Genomic DNA, 24,369 nt, shown 5'->3' on the forward strand with positions numbered 1-24,369 from the left:
TGGTTACCAAAGATGAATATCACAATAAGTCTTTAATAACATTTTATTAGTAATATTAATGAGTTTCTAAATTACATTTTCAGAGTATTCTTGGATTAGGTTATTGGCCAGTACCCCTTTTTTCTCATATATATCCTGAAATTGTCCCAAGCCATTATTCATATAATCTGGTTTTGTGCTTTTTGGGGTTTTCTCCTTAATTTTACTTGTGCCTTTCCGTTGAATTTATTTATATTGACTCCCAGAGGCATGAAGCTACTTTATCCCCCTCAGTTAGCTTTATTATTTCTGTAACATTTATTTAGATTACTATTTTTTCCTTCAAATTAAACATCATAGAGACACCATTGTATGCTTCTTAAGGAATTTTGATTGTTTTTCTTTGGGGGTGGTAGGGACTTATTCTTGAATGTCATAGAAGCTTACGCTGTTGTTTTTTGTTTTTTGTTTTTAACTTCATACTTACTCTGGGATAGGGGTTTGCAAACACAAATTCTGTTCATTTTAGGAGGAATTGATCTTTCTTAGTTGTTTTTTTTCTCTGACTGATGGCAGTGAAGAAACATCTAAGATCTTTTTTGTCCCCTCATATAACTACTAAATATTAAATATTTATTTTAGAAAAGGGAAGAAGTTTATTCCATCTTTAGTGATATCTCACAACATTCCAGAGAGAGAAACAACAGGTGGATTACAGGAAAGGGAAAGGATTGATTTTGTTTTGTTGATTTGTTTGCTTTTTTTGTTGAGATTTTTTTTTTAGGGAGCAATTTCTTGATTCAAAATAATTAGAATGTGCCCATTTCTGAGTCAGATGAAAATGAACATTCCTTCGGTTGTTTTGTTTTGTTTTGTTTTTAATTGAAGAGTTAGAAATGTGCTGCTGCTTCTGCATGAATCAAATAATTGTACTCTGGAGAGTAATTAAACATGTTTGAAAGATGGAATTATAATTGAGACTCTGGATATTTTAAAATAAATATTTTGGTTAATGATGTTTTGTTTACTGTGGGGTATTTAGAAAATTTTCCTTTGGAATATGTCTGAATTGGTACTTATTTTGGCCTTTAGGCTTTTTGATAACTTTCCTAATCTATTTCCTAAATATTTTGAACTCCTTTCATTTTTATTAAAAAAAATATATCTACTCTGTATGTGCATCCGTGTTATGCATGTTGGGACCAGTTGGCATGCATACTGTGTTATATCAACTCATTGTTTTTATCTGAAAACGTGTAAAGTTTGGCCTGCTAACATGATTGTGTTTGTCTTTTTACAAACTAGCTGTGTGTTCTTTTCAGTGGATCTATTTTGCATGTCTTTGGCCTGTTTTTGTGTATGTTTATTTTTATTTTACATAGGGAGAACCTAAAGAAGTAGTTAAACCTGTGCCCATTCCATCTCCTGCTGTGTCCAAAGTCACTTCCACAACCAACATGGCCTACAATAAGGCACCACGACCCTTTGGTTCTGTGTCTTCACCAAAAGTCACATCCATCCCATCACCATCGTCCGCCTTCACCCCAGCCCATGCGACCACTTCATCACATGCTTCCCCTGCACCCGGGGCCGCTGTCACTCCTCCCCCATTCGCTGCATCTGGACCGCATGCTAATGCCAGTCTTAGTGCTGACCAGCGGTCATCTGCACTGAGCGCTGGTAAACCTGCAGTTAATGTCCCACGGCAGCCCACAGTCACCAGCATGTGTGCCGAGACTGCCCAGGAGCTAGCGGAGGGACAGAGAAGAGGATCCCAGGGTGACAGTAAACAGCAAAATGGGTAGGTGGCCGAGGGTGCTTTCTGCTCTCATCAAAACTCTTCTTTCAGGCAATTTCCAAGCAAAACTTAATCTCCATCCCCCCCAAAATCAGCTGTTCTTTGAAGGAAGGGAGATGAAGTTTCATTTGCTTCATTAACATGTCGCGTTATGTTACATACAATACAGCGCTTTCTGCAAGGCGATGACAGGTTAATCCAGACCTAATTATGCATTGTGACCTGTTATGAACCATGTGACAGACTCTGTAACTCTTTTTCTCCAAGTCCCGGCACAACAAGTGGAGCAGCTGGACCTTATAATGCAAGGCAAACCTTGAATCTTTCTTCCTCAATTTTTCCATCCTTTTATGAGCCACCGGAAGTTGAAACAAAGTGGTTGCAGTTGTGTCAGCTTACGTATCTCATGCTAAAGAGAGAGGATATGAGACGTCTGTAAGAAGCTTTTTTTCTAGGAAGACAGAAAACAAATTTAGTTTTGACTCATGTCTATGTATGATGCATTAGCTTAGGTCAGCTAGCTAAGCAACATTCTTCTCAGATAAACTTATGCTGGAATTTAGTCTTTAAAATCAAACAGTAATGAGAGGACAGTAACATTAAAGGATGCTTAAAAAATATCAGAAGCAAATTAGAGGATATTTCACTGTAAAAATATTTCTAAAATTTAAAGCAGTGGACACTAAATATATAATGTTAGCAGAATTTTTTGAAAATCCATTCCTTATAATTTTCCCCTCTTTATGGTACAGATTTTTTAAAAACTGGTTGAAGTCTATTTTCAGCAGCCTGCATTTATAGACGGTTATTTTATTCTTTTTGGAATCCAGTGACCGTACTTTAAGCTAAAGTCATTTTTGTAAAATCATTTTGATCAGATTTATTGTGACAAAAGTGTCTTTTAAAAGGAAAACAAAAGGAAATAATCTGCATGCGTGATTGTTTTTACCAATGCCGGTTCCCAGGAAAATATAATTAAAATAATTGTGTAGATAGGTCCTATCTGAGATAATCCCTTCTGAATGTTAATTCATGTAATGAAGGGGCTGTGCTTTCATAGCACTGCTGCCATGGCAACTTGGGGGCTTTGAAAAAGAAGGTGGCAGGGTTCCAGGCTGTTGCAGAGAGGAAGGAGCAGGTCTGGAAGGACAGCTGCTGGGCCCTACATGTGGTTTTGTGGTGGTGGATGGCTTTTGGAAGTTTCGATGTATAAATTGAGGAAAACTAGTGTCCTAAGTTATCTCTTCTTTCATGTGAGGAAGAGAAGTAGTATGTAGTGTTGAGGTGCGTTTGGTTATATTTTTTTTGGTATGTCTTTTTTAAGACAATAGATTTTAGAGTAATCAAAGTAGTACCTTGGAAAAACAGATGCTGCCTGTCAAATGCTAGCCCCACAGAAAACTAAAAGCAGAAGTTTATTATGTTTGTTAAATTCCAGGCTCAGTAGAAAAAAGTCCTTTGAAGGAAGTATTTGAGTTAAAATCTTTTCTCCTTGCTAACATTTCTTGAAATTTTATAAGAAAGCCTTCTTAATGGAAAATTGTAGAGATAAAAGCAAATTGAGGTTACGGAAAGGTACTACATTGAAAACATGTGAAAATACCAAGCTGAAATTTTGTGTTTTATGAGTACAGCTTTGGTGATCAAACCTGAAATGACTTAAAGCTTATTATTTTACAGCTGAAGCTGTAGGCAGAGGTATGGTTACAGGGTCTCTACAGCGGCTTCTTAATCAATCGACATGTGGTTATCGAGCACATGCCTGGTGTTCAGCACTGCACAAGGTTCAGGACAGAAGGGATTATTACATATTTTGCATCATTAACAAGCAAGTTACTGCTTCGCATTCGTAAATTGATTGCATTTAAAAATAGCTTAATTTCAGATGTTGTCCAGATGCGTTAGCATGATGAAAGCTTGATTAGTCTTGAAAACAAAGTATCCATGAAGTTCTAAGACAGATTTGCAGTGCGCTTTCTCTTACTACATTTAGAGCAGAAAAATCGAAAATAAATCACACATTTTACTATTTACTAGTCGGTGATGTGTCATTTTGAAGAGCAGGTGTTTTGTGATATTGACGAATGTATTTCCTGCATCCGGTGTCAAACTATCTTCCTGAAATCACTGTCAGCGTTTTTACTAATTATGTGATTATTGAATTTTCCACATTTTTATAGTGTTAACAAAAGATCTTCAGCAAAACTCTTTCACAGTTGAGAGTTGTTACTTTTTTTTTAAGAGAGAGTTGTTACTTTTTATGAATTAATTTTTATTTTAAAACTAATACATGCCAGTAACCAAAAATTTAGGAGTTTAGGAGGATTGAAGTTAAATGCGTAAGTTATCTTTTTCTTCAAAGCAGGAGGACTATTAGTTTTTAAGTGATTTATAGGCATCCCACCCAAATTTATCTAGGATTAATAAACATAAGACACAAATAAGTGCTTATGAATTATGCATCATTACTGAGAAATAGTTATTCATCCTAGTGGTATGAAATCTAACGATTGTATTGCTATCTTTATAATATTTCTTAATAATACGTTAACATTCCTGTTCCTTCTTATAAATAATAATGAACAAGGTACTTCTAAGAAATTTTTACTCCATCTTGTACATATATGAATTTTTAGTTTTGGCTTACTGTCTTCTTTATTACTCTCCTTACTCTACTTAGAGCAAAATGGAACTTTATATTCCAAACTGGAAAGGAGTCTATTTTACATCAAGTAGTTTAACTGATTTACCTTTTCCCTTTCCATATGCCCTTGCATTATAATGTGCCACTGCTTTCAAGAGGTAAGTCTTTCATGCATCCTTAATTAATTTTAATTTCATTGGACTGCAGTTTCTTCTAACAGTTCTTATGTGGGATTTTGAAGAACCTGGCCTTGGAAGATACAAAACATGATATGATAGTAATATTTTTAAATGCTTTTCTCTTTACAGAAAACAAAAGTGACAGAGTTAGTATCCACATTACTGGAGAGAAAATATGGTGACTTATATATGAGTAAACAGCATGAATGCCCAATGTTTGCAAAATTAAGCTAAATTTTGCAAAACAGCTGTAATTTAGAATAACCACATTTAGCCTTTTCATTAAGTTTGGTTTGCATTGCTGTGTTGTGGTGAATTCCTTTGTGGTAGTAAATAGTAGTGTTTAACTTTTATCATAAAATATATGTGGGGTTTGCTGTGTAATGGTTTAGAAGAGGTAATGTTCGGGGTAATTTGTATCAGTCAAGACTATTAGAAGACAAAGATAAAGATAGAATGTAAAGCATAAACATATGTACCACTAGTGAATAGTACATATAAAACTGAGTTGTTTTCCAAATTCATATCAAAACCCAATATTTCCCAGGTAAAATCTTTAAGAACCTTTTCGATTTTTCAGCCAGTGTTACTGAAAGGTTTAGAACTCTATATATGCAGTTGTGTGTCACTGGATGATAAAAAGTCTGTACACCTTTGCAATTAGTTAAGAGAGTTAAGTACCAGCTTGTTAAGTGTCACAGGTAGTTGGCATAGGCATTGAAAATTACTGTGGTATAACTTCAAAACCTTGCTTTTGTGTCTGTTGGTATTGATGATAAACTGTTGATTACTAGCTTTAAAAATAGATAAAAATCACATTAGGTAAGAACTTAAATTAATTTTGTGTTATGATTATTCTGAGCATGTGCTGAAATTTCCTTATCATCATACTCTAGAGCAGAATTGGAAATATGGAATATCTATCTTAGACACACTTGAGGGATTAACTATTGAATTATTAGAGCAACTTTATTCCAGTGTGGCTATGATCTCACTAATTGAATAGTTTCATGTTATAGACACATAAGAATATTGCACAGTACACTAGAGAAACATCCCCAAGCCCTGATTTATTGTTTGTCTATTTGAAGTTAAATTCTTGTACACAAAGATTTTCACTAGTTACTAGATTCCAGTGTAACAATTTGACTTATAAAGGAGAAAAAAATGGGACTTGGAAAAATAAATTTAAGCATTTAGGTTAAATATACATTTTTAAAAATTCAGATTAAGATTCATTAATTTATTCATTATTACTAAGCATCGTGCTAGATGTTTTTAAATGCAGTATGTGATTGAATTCTCAAGTGATAGAGCTAAGATTCAAGCCTAGGGTTATTATTTTTTTTTTTTTAAAGGAATTCCTTTATTTTTATTATTTATTTATTTATTTATTTATTTATTTTTGGCTGTGTTGGGTCTTCGTTTCTGTGCAAGGGCCTTCTCCAGTTGCGGCAAGCGGGGGCCACTCTTCATCGCGGTGCGCGGGCCCCTCACCATCGCGGCCCCTCCCGTTGCGGAGCACAAGCTCCAGACGCGCAGGCTCAGTAGTTGTGGCTCACGGGCCCAGCCGCTCCTTGGCACGTGGGATCCTCCCAGACCAGGGCTCGAACCCGCATCCCCTGCATTAGCAGGCAGACTCTCAACCACTGCGCCACCAGGGAAGCCCAAGCCTAGGGTTTTTTGAAGCCAAATTTTGGTGTGTCTTGCCAAATTTTTGGTTCTGTCACCTGTTTGTGCCCTGGGCTTATTTCTGTTACTTTGAATTAGTATTTGTTTTTCATGGTTATAGACTTGAGGATAAATTGAGTGAATTGAGGCTACATGAGTGAATAATGTGCATAAACTACAGTTGGGTTTGATAATACTTTTTTTATGTTGAGTCGCTGGAGGATCTATTCTAACAACAAATCTGTATTTGTATAGTTTTCAGAGTGCTTTCAAATACAAACACATACACCCTTACAAGAATTCTGAAAGATGGAGAAATTGTAATCCATTTCACTATTGAGGAAAAGGACGCTTCTTGGGGATTGCAGCTTGTCCAGGCACAGAGGAAGTGGGTGGCGTAGCTAGGGTGAAAAGCCACGTCATCTGACTTGTCACGTTGGCACAAATGCCACTGTGGTGTATGATGGGCTATTCCACTTGGGCACGTTTTCTAAAATTCATGAAAATATCTGTTCAGAGTATTAAAATTGGCATCTTTAGGTTTTAACCAATCAACCCTCTGCTGGCTACCCCTTACCACATCATAGAGTATTTCCCCCCAACTTCATTTTGACATAAAACTTCTTCCCTAAATTTTAAAATGTTTAAATATATATCTAAGATTTTATTCTGAGGTTATTCAGAGGAGGTTATTTTGAAAAACTGTTTCCCTGCTATTTAAAATAGCAAGGCAGAGGAGAGAATGCTTTGCATTATGGCTTAGAGAAGAATAAATACCCATAAATTACTGAGATTAACTTAATCCTGCGTCGCACCCCCACTCAGCAAAACTCAGCCCTTTATTGAGTTAATGAAACTGACTTTGACGTGTGGAAATACCACTTAGCTACAATGCACAGTCTTAGTATTCAAACTGGTAGGCAGTTTTTCTCACTGCCTTTATAATGAGTAATTAGTTACTCTGACTAAACATCATTGTGGTAGGATTGATTCAACAATGTATAGAGCAGCTATATAGCGTTTCATACTTTCATCGTCTCTATACATAATAGAATGTGAATATATTTGTTTTTAATGATTTTATGCTTAATAGGCTATATGAATGAATTATGTCTTTCCTCTTTAGGTGTTATTAACCTAGTTCTTTTATCATATCAAACATGCCTTTCTGGGCAATAATTAGGTTGCTGATAACACAGAACTCTGGAGTTCCTACAAGTGAGCTCTAAACTTCCTGGAATTTACTTCTGAATGAGGGCGGTGGTAATGATGGACAGGGGAGAGTATGAAAATTGAGTAATAGCCTATTATTTATGACCCACTGCTTCATATATTTTTCATCATAATCACTCCATTTAAAAAATAAGAGAAAATTTTCAGATAGCATATTATTCCTTTATAATGTATGGCTCAGGATAATTTATGTGAGAAGATTACACTTGCTATTAGTAATGTATACTTCTTATATTATGTGAGACTGAAAGATTTTCTCCTAGTCTGCTCTGATTTTAAAAGTGATTCTAAAATGATCTGTTTCTATATCTTACATCTAATTTATATTTTAATCTCTGCCTTTTGTTAGGAACCATGGTAGGAATTTAGATTCACTCTAAAATAAATTTTATAAAAACCTAGAAAAAAATTTTAAATAGTGAATCTTTCTTGGTATTAGTAACTTGAGACTTCAACTACCATTAATATATAAAATATTTTTCAGTGTTTTTTGGAAACAAACAAAAAAACACAGATAAAACTGTTCTCCAAATAATAACAGTGTAACAGAATTTTGACTAACACTTGTTCATTTTTGTTTGTCTGCATTTACGTGATTATTTTGAAGCATGATGTTTGGTGTAATGTCTTCATTTTTTTGAATTTTGTTATTTCATTTTTTCTTCTTCTTCTTCTTCTTTTTTTTTTGGCCTCATCTTTGTTGCCCATCATCCTGAGAACATCACTGTCTTCTCTACTCTATCACATCTTTCTGTGTGTGTGTTATTCCTCCTTCAGTAACCCTGGCACTGTGTAAGTACCTCATCAGTGGTTTCTTTTCTAATTTTCATCATTGTCTCTCTGCAACTTTTCATCTGGCTTTCAACTTAACACCGTCACCAAATTTTGTTAGTCTCTTCTCATTGCTTAGAATTTTCAAATATATTAGGAGCCTAGGAAACTTGTTTTTCATGCTAGAGAGCTTCGTGTGAATTAGTGGGTGTGTTTAGAAAACCCACACTTCTGCAGTGGAAGAACATAGTAAGGTAAACCTTCAGAAAGATAGATTATTATTATAGACAGTATATACTGGAGTTAGAGATATGGTTGGGGCCTCCCTTGTTTAATATTTTTTAAAGTTTTGAATAAATTTGCTAATTTTGAATGTCTGTATTTTGAAATAAATTGTTTGCTCTTGATAGTTGAATTTATATTCTATCCCAAATACATTTCAGAAAATCAAATTATTGAGATTATTCCCTTCTTTAATCATAGTCATGAGAGTTTCAAAGCCAGTAAATGTTTAGAAACTTTCTGTCACTTGACACAGACCTTAAGCTGTGGTGAATGTCACAAAAGAGTCCAAGACGTACTATACTTTTCGCAAGTGTGTTGTGGCTAAAAACTATTCTTAAGTGGTGACATCTTATTAATCTTGGTGTCTTAGCTTAACACTATTTTTTTGTATTTTTATAGTCCAAACCTTTTATAGAGGATAAAATAGTCTTATAGCTGAAATTGGCACCATTTAAGAGTAAACACTTACTGACTATAGAGAAATTTAAAACTATAAGTTTAGTAGCTTAAATATAAAGTTGTTCAAGTAATTGCATAAGATAAAGTGTTGTCTGTTTAGGAATCTGCCAAAGACAGTGTATTTATGAAATAGCGTATGTCTATTATTTTCTAATTAAAGAAAATTATGTCTATTTTAAAAAGGGTTAGGAGGTTTTGTTCAATATCAGTAAAAGGTATTTTAGGTATTTCACTCCTGGAATATTAAAATTTTTATCATAAATAATAGTTTGAATTACTATTAAAATATACTATTAAATATACCATTAAATAGTATTAAAATACCATTATTAGTATTATGTGTAAATACTATTGATTCTGTTCTTTATATATATGATGACTTGTAGTCTTAGAACATGCCTTGCAAATAATTTTTCTAGTAATCATAAAAGAACACCTTATGTTACTTTGTGTTAGTTAGTGTGGAAAGCACTTTACATCCTTTACCTACCTTATTTATTCCTCAAAACAACCCTTTAAAGTAGATGCAGTCCCCATTTCTCAGGTGGTAAAAATCGAGACTTGGACAAGTTAAATGACTTGCATAAAATACACACTGAATGGAGGATGTATGCTTAGAACTACTACCTGTCTGACTGCAAAGCTAGTGTTAACGTTAATTCTATCATGCCCCTGGGCAAAAACTCTTCTAGTGTACTGAGACAGTTTTTGATGGTGTCCCTGTTAAAATGACAGCAGTCACGTGGCATTCTGATAGCAATGTGATTTTTTTAGCAGTGAGTTAACCTAGCAGGTGTTACCAAACACATCTGACGCTCTTAGGGTACCTTCTCTGCTTGGATCTTGTGCCAGTTGTCTGCAAGTCCAGGCTCAGGTTCCTTCTTCTCTTCTGAAATGAAACTCATAATTTACTTTGCATTTATCCTATTTGGGGGGCGGGTTTGAGAAGGGAGGAGTATTTATAAAGTTACCTAGATCTTAGGTTAAAGTGTTAAAATAATGTACTTTGTAAATTCCGTAATATTGGTATTTATGCTTTCTTAATAGAAAAATGAATAGTCTTAGCAAACTCGAAGTTCTTGAACTCTATCGTTGACACATCCCTTTCACATATATTATTTCATTTAATCCTGAGAACAGTGCTACTTTATAATGTGATATTCTTATCTTATAAATGAAAAAACTGAGGCTCAGTGAGATTGACTAGTCAAAAGTCATAGAGCCACAATTCATATCTTGGTCTTTTGATAAATATTTCATTGGTTTCTGATAGACCACAGCTCTTTACAGCGGTGATCCTGCCCCCAACTTTATTTAGGGTTAGGGATATCTGTACACATAAATGAGAATACTGTAGAAAATAAGTTCTGACCCTTTTCAAAATTGTGTTTGGAATTGTTGGTTTAGCCTGTACTAAACCATTCATGGCTCCTGGGCCCGGTGAAGAAATGATCATTTAATTTTGTGAAAGCCAACATATTTTAGCAGCATATGGGTATTTAACAGTGGTTGTGGATGTAGTCTATATCTGTTTCGTTAGCCATAAGATGAACAATGCTAGTAATTTTGAATTGTTTGATTTTAATTACTGTGGACTTTGCAATTTCTTGTTATTTTCCTTCTTTTCTTATTCTTTTCTTTTCCTTTTCTTCATGTTGAAATCTCTCTTCTGCTGCCTTCTTCTGTCAATTAAAAGGAAAATCCTACCCAAACGGTAACCTTTCTGTTGAATAGCCATCTATACTATTATTTTATATTAGCATATAAGTACCTTTTTTTAAACTAATTTAAAAAAATAACCTAGTCTACTCTATTTTAGAAGGATGCTTTCTTTTTTTAAGAAAAATTGTTACTGAGTATACTTGAAAAAGCAAAATACCCAAAGGGAACATTGAGGATTAAATGTATAAGTTATAAATAATATGGGAGAAGATATTTTGTCCTTAACATAATTATAAATATCTTAATCCTATTTTTTCCTTTTTAACCCTAGCCCACCAAGAAAACACATTATGGATCGTTATACAGAGTTTTATCACATACCTACTCACAGTGATGCCAGTAAGAAGAGACTGATTGAAGATACTGAAGACTGGCGTCCAAGGACTGGGACGACTCAGTCTCGCTCTTTCCGAATCCTCGCCCAGATCACTGGGACTGAACGTAGTAAGTGCATACCTAGGGATTCTAATGGATGAATATTTCTCTGCCACAGAGAGTGGCATTTAGACTGATGGACAGTTATTGGAAAATAGTAATTTTCCTGAGACAGTTTGCTTTTAAATTATGCCATGCATAGTGGTGCTGTAAATAAGCAACCAGCCCAGGAGAGTTATACTGAAAAGTGTAGCAGTAGTAGTAGTCATAGTACTGACTATAGCGTGTAGCCAATGCCAATGTGATAAGGAACTTTTTTAGCGGCTCTGTGTAACTTGACCATTTGGTATTAATCGATACAGGTAATTGCTTAGGTGATTTTAAAGTTAAAAAAAAGCAAACTGACATTGGATATTGCTTATTTTATTTCAGTGAAAGAATCTGAAACTGATAATACAAAGAAGGCAAAGTAAGTTGTCCTTTCTTTTGGTAAATTGAATGCTTTCCTTTTATGAATGGTCTCAATTTGTGTTTTTTCACCTTTTCAAGTGAATGGTATGGCATTTTGTCTTTGCACCTAGGAGCTAAGCTTAACTTTGGTGCCTTTTGTGGGACTGAAATGTACAACTTACCGATTTTTAAATTAGTTGATGCTGTCTGAATATTTTGTCTGCGGCTTGTTTTCTCCAGTATTGAAGTGAGTGGGCAGAAGGGTATATCTGGGGGCGCTTTGCTAACACTACAGATGTTTGTGAATGAGTTCATGTGTTGTCTTGCAGTCGCTTTGTTTGGGGAATAAAAATGGACGTTGCCAAGAGGGCTCTATAGATTAATTTCTGTACTTCTAAACATGCTCTACCCTTGAAATCTTCGCTGTTAAACAAAACAGCTCTGTGAAATTAAGCTTTTGGAAGGCACGTTTTTCTGCATGGTGATCTAAGTGTAGAAACCTTTTCTTTCTCTTTCTTGTGACTCTTCTATCACTCTCTTTTCTTCTTTCTTTTCTTTTTATTTCCGCAGGGAAAAGACACCCCTTCACGTCTTTAGTCCCAAATACACAAAATTACGTGACTGGCACCATGAAGTTTCAGCACGCGCTCTTAACGTACAGTGATTTATGAACCTTGCCCCAAGAGCGGCCAGCACATGCCTTTTCGTTCCCTTTTTCTTTTCCTCCAACTTCATAGCAAAATCCGTATTAAATTTGCCTTACAAAAGACAAAATACAATCTTTTCTATACTTCTCTAACCATTTCCTGCCGTTGTGAAAACGAGGAGGATGAACGCATTTTGTGCTAGTTGGTAGTTCACAGATGTTAAACCGAGAGCGCGAAGTAAGGAGCCAGATTGATTCAGTGGATTTACATCTGTTTTTATGGTTATTATAGGAGTAACCTTGGAAGAGGAATTCTTTTCGTAAGTGGAATCTGGTTGGTTGGTTGAAGCAGAGGTGGATGAGCAAATAATGTCCTTGTCTAATTTGGAAAATACTTCCTTTATGTTACTGCATGTCCCAAGGTTACTTTATTGTAAAGTTCATTATTACGTAATGTTCAAAGTGGGCTGTAAATGCTTCTAAGTAAGCAAATATGAGGAGGCAAGATAAAACAGAAATGACTTTGTTAGAATAGAGTTCATTACAGATTTGGGTATTTTTGTAAAGCAGAAACTATTGAGGATGACTGTTTGAAGAGCAGGAGGGCCCAGATTTGGCTCCCAAAAAAGGAAAGAAGAGAATTCTGCCCCTGTTTGCAATGGGGAAATCATAGTGTTTGTTTGGTTTCGTTAGTTTTTAAAATCCTATTTTCTACCAAAGGAAGTATTTCTAAGCTGGTGGATGTGTTTAGGATATAGACAACTTCTAGGTATTAGCTAGTAAGTTGTAGAAAAGATAGCTTTGCTTTAGTTCTGAATCAGGGGAAATGAACATAAAATAAATTGCAATATGAATGGTTCTTTACGCAACATCAGAGAAATATTTTACTTAGTGATATAAACTATTATGCATTGCTGCTGTTCCAAGGAAGCTCTGTTTTGGGCTTTACATGCAAGCTAAATATCTGACCAGAAATGCTTTATTTCTTGTAATATAATGTATTATATATTAGATTAAATTCAATAATAAATGCATTTTGAAGTTTGGAAAAGTATTGTAATAAAGTTGCCTTTAACTTAGCTTTGTAGTTGTTTTCTGTTTCCTTGAAGCTAGTAACAAGCCTTCCAAGACGTACATTATCACTTGGGTAAAATAAATAATTCTCCTGACATTTAATTTGGACAATGTTTTTAATTTTGTGAGGTTGCTAAAATGTGAGTGTGAAATATGACAAAGATCCATATTTTTTTTCCCTGCATTGTTTCATTATTTTACATAACGTCTTATGTGAGTAACAGGCAAGATCAGTTAGACTGGGGCACAACATAGAATGAGGCTTTGTGTGAAAATTATTACTGAAGCATCTTCGCTTTCATTCAGAAGGTTCCGTTTTTATTTTTCCAGGTTTTCTTGATTTTAATGTCACTGTAGAGTAGGAAAACTGCCTGATAATTTTGAGAAACTAACATTAATTTCAGTTAGTGATTACTATTTAAAATTTGGCATGCCAAATGCATTTTTTAAAATAATTCTAGGATTTATCTATGTTCATTTTTACTATACTTCATAATATATTACGATGTCTTTCTTTTAATTTTATCAGTACTTTTTCAGATGCTCCTTATGATTTTATGTTTCTGACATCAATCCCAGTTACCACTGTGTCTCTGGCCTCTGTAAGAAAATCTATTTACTTACACCAGCTTCTCCTATACCCCTTAATTCTTCATTGATCTCAAAAGATGATGCTTGAAAGAAGAATCAAATTCTCAAGAAAATAAATGGTCTGGGTAGAGCAAACATGGTATTTTACGCCAAGAACCGAGCTTCTAGAATAACTTCAGAGTTGAGAGAAAGAAAGTATGTTTTAGGTAAATAAAAGAATTTTTCCTTAATAAAGACAAGAGAACGTATGCATGCATGTATGTAGAGCTTTATAACTTGAAATAGGTGCAGTTGAAAATAGGAGTTTAATACCTTGCCTAATTAAAGATAAAATACTTGATGTCTTACTGAAAGCGTAGATTTAGATAAATGGAATGATCCACATTTGAGCATGAGGGTAAGTGTTCAGCCAGGATCTCAAAGGACATTCCATTTGACCCCGTCAGAGGATGAATTCCTGTGCTCAGCTAACCTCCTGGGACATCTTATAATCCAGGCTTAAAAGCTAGCCAAAAATTATAAAAACTTCTTGCAAAAATATTGTTGTAAGTCTGGTGACCTAATTTATAGCTTGTTTTTGTTTGTCTCTCTTATGCAGACTTTCTTTATCACAGGCTTGTTTTTCATGTAAAATTAGAAAGTTACTCTTCAGAACTTTCAGCAGTTTTTTTCGTATAATATTTTACCAGCCAGAAGATAGAATGCCTCCCACACAGTCAGTCTTTTTGCTACTTGAAAAACAATTATCTGTGGAAACAGAAACCTACTCCTTTTGTACATCATTATGCCCTTTAGGAAGACTCAGGTAAAAAACGTCCTAGAGAGCTTGTTTAATAAAAACTGTGATGTTAAGAAAGAGAGTAGCAGTCCCTTCTTTTATGCATGTTTTTTTTTTCTGAAATATAGGATGAATCGATTTCCCACGACAAATAATTTTGCAGTCGTTGTGTTGCTGATGTGTATTTAAAATCTTATAAATTGTAAATATTCATTTGTTGCTTGCATTCATTCTTTCACATGAATAATTACTGAATGCTTAAATTCCAGGGACTGATGTGTGCTGGGGATTCAGAAGAATAGCATATCGATATATACACAAGATAATCTAAGATAACTGTGTTATCAAGATAATAAAATAAGTTAATATAAAGGAAGTTTGCCTTAGGTAGGGTGGGATTACTTAGATTGTGTGGATTTCTGAGGAGATGACCTTCATGCCATCACCTGAGGGAGGAAAAGGGGTCAACCGTGTGATGGCTTGGGGTGAGTGCTCAAGGCAGAGGAAACAAATGTGGGAATCCCGAAGTGGAAAGGAGCATGGCGAGTTCACAGTGTGGCCAAAATGTGGCATGTGAAGGGAACCACGATCCAAAAACGTTAACGCTTAACGCATAGAGGCAAATAATACACGTTCCCAGTACTGTCCACAGCATTTTAAATGGGAAGTTGTCTAATTATCATATCTAACCACCTTCAAGTAAAATTAGAAAATGAAGAATCGGGGAGGTTATCAACTTGCTAAGTAAAGTATACCCACCTAGTTAGTGCCAGCCCTGGGCATAATGATCGATTTAGTGCTTTTCCCATTGAGACCCACTGAAGTCCTAGAAATGTAGTAGATGTTGGTAACATATTTGTAGGGAACAGAATGCCCCTTAAACACACATAAAGTCACTCAAAAACAAAACTTTCACGTGTAGAAATGTGACATACAATGCTCTCTTCATAATTCAGTGATGAATTTAACAATTTAATCTTCTCTATAAAAACCTGTCTTGGTTTTCACATGTCACCTCAGCTCCAGCCACCCACCCCCTCCTCCAAGGCCATAGTCTCCGAGAGTGGCGCTGCCCACGTGCAGTGAACTGAGGGTCGGGGGGGAGGGCGGGGAGGAAGCCTGGCCGCTTCAGCGCAGGCCAGGCCGGCTGACTGGGGAGGACCGTGCTGGCTCTGCTAGGTCCTGGTTTGGACCTCGGTTGCATCCATTCTCTTCAGCGTGGGCCTTGTCTTCACCTTCTCATCATTCTCTCTGTCTGGGACACTTCTCATCCCTTCTCCTACATTTTGAAACCAAATCACAGACACCATTTAGGGAGATCATTAAAGTGAAAGATCAGTTTAGGGTAGCCTGAAACGTGTATGGAAGTCAAAAGAAAGACACTTTTCTTTCCCTCGAGTAAAGGATGTGTGTCGATTCCATCAGAAGCACCCTGGGAGTAATGAGTAGGTAAAGGTGTTTCTATTATAAATAATTTCCATTTCCTACCTTGGTGTTTGTAGGGTTTTGTTCTTTATCCTTGCAGTAAAGCAAGTTTACTGGCAAAAAAAAAGAAAGAGAAAAGAAAGAAATCAAATATAATCAGGTTTCTATGAATGAATGAATGAAAGAAGAAGCTTCAAGACAGAAATTTAAGATTAACTCTGAACAAATGTGATAAGATCTTGTAACTGGTGAGTGGCAGGATAAGTTTTGTACGCAGTAATTTTCCATATGCCATTTTTAGAATCACATGTGTTAGTCATTTAATGGGTCACGTAATACGTTTTATTTGAGCACCTCTGCCATTTCCTTCACATCTTTAAAAGTTTACCTCTAGTTCTTCTCTCCTGGGGGAGACGCTGCTGCTGAGCGGCCTTTGGAAATGTGTAAGGGGATATTACAGATCTTACAAGGTCAGGAGGGCGCTACTGGGGGACCAGGGGGACCAACCGTCTTGCAGCGCTCTGAGTAATCCCGCGGGATCGAGCGTCATCTGCCCGAACGGCCAGTGCTGTGCCCCAGAGAATGCGGGCCGAGCGCAGATGCTCCCTCGTCCCAGCTCCTCTGCTGCCTCCTGAGCCCGTCCGCCGCGCATTCTTTCCCGCAGCGCCCCACCCCCACCCCCACCCCCACCCCAACACCTACCCCAGCCCCGCCCCCAGCCCCAACCCCACCTCCAACCCCACCCCCAACCCCGCCCACAACCCCACCCCACCCCCACGGCAGAAAGAGCCTCACTTCTGAAGTAGCCGTTGTGCTTTTTTTTACCACTCTCTGGCACCTCCGTTTCTAATTTGTACTGTGGATACTTGTCTGCATGTCCTGAATCTCCCAACTAGAGTATGAGCTCCTTGAATACCAGAGTCTCGGTGTAATATAAATTGGAGGGAAAAGGCATTCTAACAGGCATGCTATCTCTTTCTAGACGTTTATACACAAATATATATGTAAATATGCCATAAAAACATAAATATTTAAGTATGTAAATACAGTTGCCCCTGAACACGGTGGGTGGGGGTTAGGGGTGCCAACCCCCTGTACAGTCAAAAATCCACATGTAACTTTACAGCCAGCCCCCCCTCTCTGTGGTTCCACATGCATGGATTCAACCAAGCATGGACTGTGTAATACTACAGTACACATTTAGTGAAAAAAATCCACGTGTAAGTGGACCAGTGCAGTTCAAACCCGTGTTGTTCAAGGGTCAGCTGTATATAAATATACAAATTCAGTTTGAAGGTGGGTGTTAGGAGTGTAAGCTTCATGTCTAGTGAACTACTTCCTAAATTACAAATATACTACAGTAGTCAGCTGAGGCGGCCGTAACAAGATACCCAGACTTGATGGCTTAAACAACAGAAATTAATTTTCTCCCAGTCCTAGAAGCTAGACGTCTAAGACCGTGGTGCTTGCAGGGGTAGGTTTACTGGTGAGGCCTGTCTGGCTTGCAGATGACCACGTTCTCACTGTGTCCTCACATGGCCTTTCTTCCAAGAGCTCTGGTGTCTGTCTGTTCCCCTCCTTCAAGGACACCAGTCATTTTGGATTAGGGCCTCAACCATTATGACCTCATTTAACCTTAATTACCTCTTTATAAGCCTTGTCTCAAAAATACTGTTGCATTAAGGGTTAGGGCTTCAACATGCATCTAGGAGAGGGACGCAATTCAGTCCATAATACACACCAGCTACCTTTCTGTATTAATATTCATTTTGGCAGATGAGCATTTAAGAAAAAGTTATTCTGCAGTAGAGTCACTGACTTAGACCCAGTTGAAAGTAGTATTGTTACCTCTGTTGTGGTGCGTCCTTTTCTAATTTGGTGACAGGTATTTGTTTCCATGTCCCTAACTAGAGTATAAGCTCTTTTAACACAGTTGTTGTATTCTTCACCACCCCCCACCCCCATATTTGCTTCTAATTAGCACTTACTAATGGTACCAATTGTATATAATTGCATATTTCTCCAATTCCCTAATTGTTAAATTTTAGGGAGATTGTTTACAATATGGTCTATGTAACTTTTAATCGAATAAAAATTCAACATAAGGTCAAAATTTCATAAAAATACCAAGGCATTAATATCTATACTGAAGGTAAAGTAGAATCATACCTAAGCTGCTTGAAAGGAGAACTGTGCTCTGGACAATCTAACTGGGAAAAGTTGATGCTTTTCCCTTGGTATTATCTGTTGAATATTATCTGTTGAATAGTCATGTTGAATAGTCATGCAAGATTTTTTTTTTTTAATTAAATGAATGTTTGTTCCTTAATCCATCTTCCTTTGTGTTTTTGGTCTGTTTTAACATGAATAGCTCAGTGACTCCTGTGAGGTGACAATACCTGACTAATTTTAGAAACAGGCATATGAAATGCATAGTGCTTTGATTGGAACAGCCAACAGAAATTTTTATCATTACTAAGAAACAGCTGTTCCTGCAGCCTGTAGACCCTCTCAGGCTTAGAGTCATTTGGAGTTGGCTGGGCTATGGAAAATGAAAGTTACACCTGCTGACCCATCCAAGAGAACATAGAACCCCTGACCTGATTGGATGGATTTTCCTAGCAGCATTGATGAGACCCATTCTACAATCTTCTTAACTGGTGAGTCATCCACCAGAGGGCAGAGAGCAGAAGGAAGAAGAACTAAAATCCTGCAGCCTGTGGAACAAAAACCACACTCACAGAAAGATAGACAAGATGAAAAGGCAGAGGGCTATGTACCAGATAAAGGAACAAGATAAAACCCCAGAAAAACAACTAAATGAAGTGGAGATACGCAACCTTCCAGAAAAAGAATTCAGAATAATGATAGTGAAGATGATCCAGGACCTTGGAAAAACAATGGAGGCAAAGATCGAGAAGATGCAAGAAATGTTTAACAAAGACCTAGAAGAATTAAAGAACAAACAAACAGAGATGAACAACACAGTAACTGAAATGAAAACTACACTAGAAGGAATCAATAGCAGAATAACTGAGGCAGAAGAACGGATAAGTGACCTGGAAGACAGAATGGTGGAATTCACTGCTGTGGAACAGAATAAAGAAAAAAGAATGAAAAGAATTGAAGACAGCCTGAGAGACCTCTGGGACAACATTAAACGCAACAACATTTGCATTATAGGGGTCCCAGAAGGAGAAGAGAGAGAGAAAGGACCAGAGAAAATATTTGAAGAGATTACAGTCGAAAACTTCCCTAACATGGGAAAGGAAATAGCCACCCGAGTCCAGGAAGCACAGTGAGTCGCATACAGGATAAACCCAAGGAGAAACACGCCGAGACACATAGTAATCAAATTGGCAAAAACTAAAGACAAAGAAAAATTATTGAAAGCAGCAAGGGAAAAACGACAAATAACATATAAGGGAACTCCCATAAGGTTAACAGCTGATTTCTCAGCAGAAACTCTACAAGCCAGAAGGGAGTGGCATGATAAAGTGATGAAAGGGAAGAACCTACAACCTACAACCTACAACCAAGATTACTGTACCCGGCAAGGATCTCTTAGCTTTTGCTTGTCTGTAAAGCTTTTGATGAAGAAATCAAAAGCTTTACAGACAAGCAAAAGCTAAGAGAATTCAGCACCACCAAAGCAGCCGTACAACAAAATGCTAAAGGAACTTCTCTAAGTGGGAAACAAGAGAAGAAAAGGATCTACAAAACCCAAAACAATTAAAAAAATGGTCATAGAAACATACATATCGATAATTACCTTAAATGTGAATGGATTAAATGCTCCAACCAAAAGACACAGGCTTGCTGAATGGATACAAAAACAAGATCCATATATATGCTGTCTACAAGAGACCCACTTCAGACCTAGGGACACATACAGACTGAAAGTGAAGGGATGGAAAAAGATATTCCATGCAAATGGAAATCAAAAGAAAGCTGGAGTAGCTATACTCATATCAGATAAAATAGACTTTAAAATAAAGAATGTTACAGGAGACAAGGAAGGACACTACATAATGATCAAGGGATCAATCCAAGAAGAAGATATAACAATTATAAATATATGTACACCCAACATAGGAGCACCTCAATACAGAAGGCAACTGCTAACAGCTATAAAAGAGGAAATCGACAGCAACACAGTAATAGTGGGGGACTTTAACACCTCACTTACACCAGTGGACAGATCGTCCAAAATGAAAATAAATAAGGAAACAGAAGCTTTAAATGACACAATAGACCAGATAGATTAATTGATATTTATAGGACATTCCATCCAAAAACAGCAGATTACACTTTCTTCTCAAGTGCTCACGGAACATTCTCCAGGATAGATCACATCTTGGGTCACAAATCAGGCCTCAGTAAATTTAAGAAAATTGAAATCATATCAAGTATCTTTTCTGACCACAACACTATGAGATTAGAAATGAATTATAGGGAAAAAAACGTAAAAAACACAAACACATGGAGGCTAAACAATACGTTACTAAATAACCAAGAGATCACTGAAGAAATCAAAGAGGAAATCAAAAAATACCTAGAGACAAATGACAATGAAAACACGACGATCCAAAACCTATGGGATGCAGCAAAAGCAGTTCTAAGAGGGAAGTTTATTGCTATACAAACCTACCTCAAGAAACAAGAAAAGTCTCAAACAATCTAACCTTACACCTAAAGGAACTAGAGAAAGAAGAACAAACAAAACCCAAAGTTAGCAGAAGGAAAGAAATCATAAAGATCAGAGCAGAAATAAATGAAATAGAAACAAACAAAACAAGAGCAAAGATCAATAAAACTAAAAGCTGGTTTTTTGAGAAGATAAACAAAGTTGATAAACCTTTAGCCAGACTCATCAAGAAAAAGAGAGAGGACTCAAATCAATAAAATTAGAAATGAAAAAAGAGAAGTTACAGCAGACACCTCAGAAATACAAAGCATTCTAAGAGACCACTACAAGCAACTCTGTGCCAATAAAATGGACACATTCTTAGAAAGGTATAACCTTCCAAGACTGAACCAGGAAGAAACAGAAAATATGAACAGACCAATCACAAGTAATGAAATTGAAACTGTGATCAAAAATCTTCCAACAAACAAAAGTCCAGGACCAGATGGCTTCACAGGTGAATTCTATCAAACATTTAGAGAAGAGCTAACATCCATCCTTCTCAAACTCTTCCAAAAAATTGCAGAGGAAGGAACACTCCCAAACTCATTCTGTGCGGCCACCATCACCCTGATACCAAAACCAGACAAAGATACTACAAAAAAAGAAAATTACAGACCAATATCACTGATGAATATAGATGCAAAAATCCTCAACAAAATACTAGCAAACAGAATCCAACAACACATTAAAAGGATCATACACCACAATCAAGTGGGATTTATCCCAGGGATGCAAGGATTCTTCAATATATGCAAATCAATCAATGTGATACACCATATTAACAAATTGAGGAATAAAAACCATATGATCATCTCAATAGATGCAGAAAAAGCTTTTGACAAAATCAACACCCATTTATGATAAAAACTCTCCAGAAAGTGGGCATAGGGGGAACCTACCTCAACATAATAAAGACCATATACGACAAACCCACAGCAAACATCATTCTCAGTGGTGAAAAACTGAAAGCATTTCCTGTAAGATCAGGAACAAGACAAGGATGTCCACGCTCACCACTATTATTCAACAGTTCTGGAAGTCCTAGCCATGGCAATCAGAGAAGAAAAAGAAATAAAAGGAATACAAATTGGAAAAGAAGCAGTAAAACTGTCACTGTTTGCGGATGACATGAGACTATACACAGAGAATCCTAATGATGCCACCAGAAAACTACTAGAGCTAATCAATGAATTTGGTAAAGTTGCAAGATACAAAATTAATGCACAGAAATCTCTTGTATTCCTATATACTAATGATGAAAAATCTGAAAGAGAAATTATGGAAACACTCGCATTTACTATTGCAACAAAAAGAATAAAATACCTAGGAATAAACCTACCTAGGGAAACAAAAGACCTGTATGTGGAAAACTATAAGACATTGATGAAGGAAATTAAAGATGATACAAACAGATGGAAAGATATACCATGTTCTTGGATTGGAAGGATCAACATTGTGAAAATGAGTATACTACCCAAAGCAATCTACAGATTCAATGCAATCCCTATCAAATTACCAATGGCATTTTTTACGGAGCTAGAACAAATCATCTTAAAATTTGTATGGAGACACAAAAGACCCCGAATAGCCAAAGCAGTCTTGAGGGAAAAAAATGGAGCTGGAGGAATCAGACTCCCTGACTTCAGACTATACTACAAAGCTACAGTAATCAAGACAATATGGTACTGGCACAAAAACAGAAACATAGATCAATGGAACAAGATAGAAAGCCCAGAGATAAACCCACGCACCTATGGTCAGCTAATCTATGACAAAGGAGGCAACGATATACAGTGGAGAAAAGACAGTCTTTTCATTAAGTGGTGCTGGGAAAACTGGACAGCTACATGTAAAAGAATGACATTAGAACACTCCCTAACACCATACACAAAAATAAACTCAAAATGTATTCGAGACCTAAATGTAAGACCAGACACCATAAAACTCTTCGAGGAAAACATAGGAAGAACAATCTTTGACATAAATCACAGCAAGATCTTTTTTGATCCATCTCCTAGAGTAATGGAAGTAAAAACAAAAATAAACAAATGGGACCTAATGAAACTTCAAAGCTTTTGCACAGCAAAGGAAACCATAAACAAGACGAAAAGACAACCCTCAGAATGGGAGAAAATATTTGCAAATGAATCAACGGACAAAGGATTAATCTTCAAAATATATAAACAGCTCATGCAGCTCAATATTAAAAAAACAAACAACCCTATGCAAAAATGGGCAGAAGACCTAAATAGACATTTTTCCAAAGAAGACATACAGATGGCCAACAAGCACATGAAAAGCTGCTCAACATCACTAATCATTAGAGAAATGCAAATCAAACTACAATGAGGTATCACCTCACACCAGTTAGAATGGGCATCATCAGAAAATCTACAAACAACAAATGTTGGAGAGGGTGTGGAGAAAAGGGACCCCTCTTGCACTGTTGGTGGGAATGTAAATTGATACAGACACTATGGAGAACAGTATGGAAGTTCCTTAAAAAACTAAAAATAGAATTACCATATGATCCAGCAATCCCAGTACTGGGCATATACCCAGAGAAAACCATAATTCAAAAAGACACATGCACCCCAATGTTCATTGCAGCACTATTTACAATAGCCAGGTCATGGAAGCAACCTAAATGCCCATCGACAGACAAATGGATAAAGAAGAGGTGGTACATATATACAATGGAATATTAGTCAGTCATAAAAAGGGACGAAATTGAGTCATTTGTTGAGATGTGGATGGATCTAGAGACTGTCATACAGAGTGAAGTAAGTCAGAAAGAGAAAAACAAATATCATATATTAACACATGTATGTGGAACCTAGAAAAATGGTACAGATGAACCGGTTTGCAGGGCAGAAGTTGAGACACAGATGTAGAGAACAAATTTATGGACACCAAGGGGGGAAAACCGCGGTGGGGTGGGGGTGGTGGTGTGCTGAATTGGGCGATTGGGATTGACATGTATACACTGATGTGTATAAAATTGATGACTAATAAGAACCTGCAGTATAAACAAACAAACAGAACAACTAATACTAAACGTTCTTTGGGTTATTTGTATGGAAATATGTTAATATAAATGTTTCAGACATTACATGAAATTTCTAAAAATCTTAAAAAAAAAAAAGCTGCCATATTATTAGTTAAATATTAATACTGAAAGCTAATAGTAATATGTGGCCTACCAGTATAGAGAATTATGGGATGCCATAGAAAATTTCATTTAAAGATAAGTCTTTTAAAAGCTTATATACCTAAAATATATATTATATATTATATATTATATTATATATTATATATATATTATATTATATATTATATATTATATTATATATTATATATATATTATATTATATATTATATATTATATATTATATTATATATTATATATATATTATATTATATATTATATATTATATTATATATTATATATTATAATATAAATATATTATTGTGCCAAGCACCGTACAATTTATTTTAAGTTAAAGGGTGATTTTCTTGAGCTCAATATTTTCTCAGTTTCTATTTTCTATAGTACAATATTTATCTAATAGGCAGTTTCAAATTTTTTATGCTTGTAT

General features: G+C 36.0%; 1 protein-coding gene across 13 annotated transcripts in view; it reads left to right on the plus strand.

Annotated features, from left to right (window-relative positions):
* PDLIM5 (PDZ and LIM domain 5) overlaps positions 1-24,369 on the plus strand; it is a 213,219-nt gene that overhangs the window by 112,898 nt on the left and 75,952 nt on the right. For 4 of the 13 annotated variants that reach the window (XM_057547526.1, XM_057547527.1, XM_057547525.1 and 1 more), the window contains 5 exons: positions 1,362-1,780; positions 8,282-8,296; positions 10,716-10,733; positions 11,013-11,185; positions 11,549-11,585. In XM_057547526.1, the coding sequence (XP_057403509.1) occupies positions 1,362-1,780; positions 8,282-8,296; positions 10,716-10,733; positions 11,013-11,185; positions 11,549-11,585 (662 nt within the window). Of the gene's footprint in view, positions 1-1,361; positions 1,781-4,729; positions 4,747-8,281; positions 8,297-10,715; positions 10,734-11,012; positions 11,186-11,548; positions 11,586-12,136; positions 13,292-24,369 lie in introns of those variants that run through there. The other 9 variants (XM_057547537.1, XM_057547532.1, XM_057547536.1 and 6 more) reach the window with 8 other exon arrangements.

Source organism: Balaenoptera acutorostrata, chromosome 5, assembly GCF_949987535.1.
Source record: "Balaenoptera acutorostrata chromosome 5, mBalAcu1.1, whole genome shotgun sequence".
In the NCBI taxonomy this organism is placed as follows: Eukaryota; Metazoa; Chordata; class Mammalia; order Artiodactyla; family Balaenopteridae; genus Balaenoptera; species Balaenoptera acutorostrata.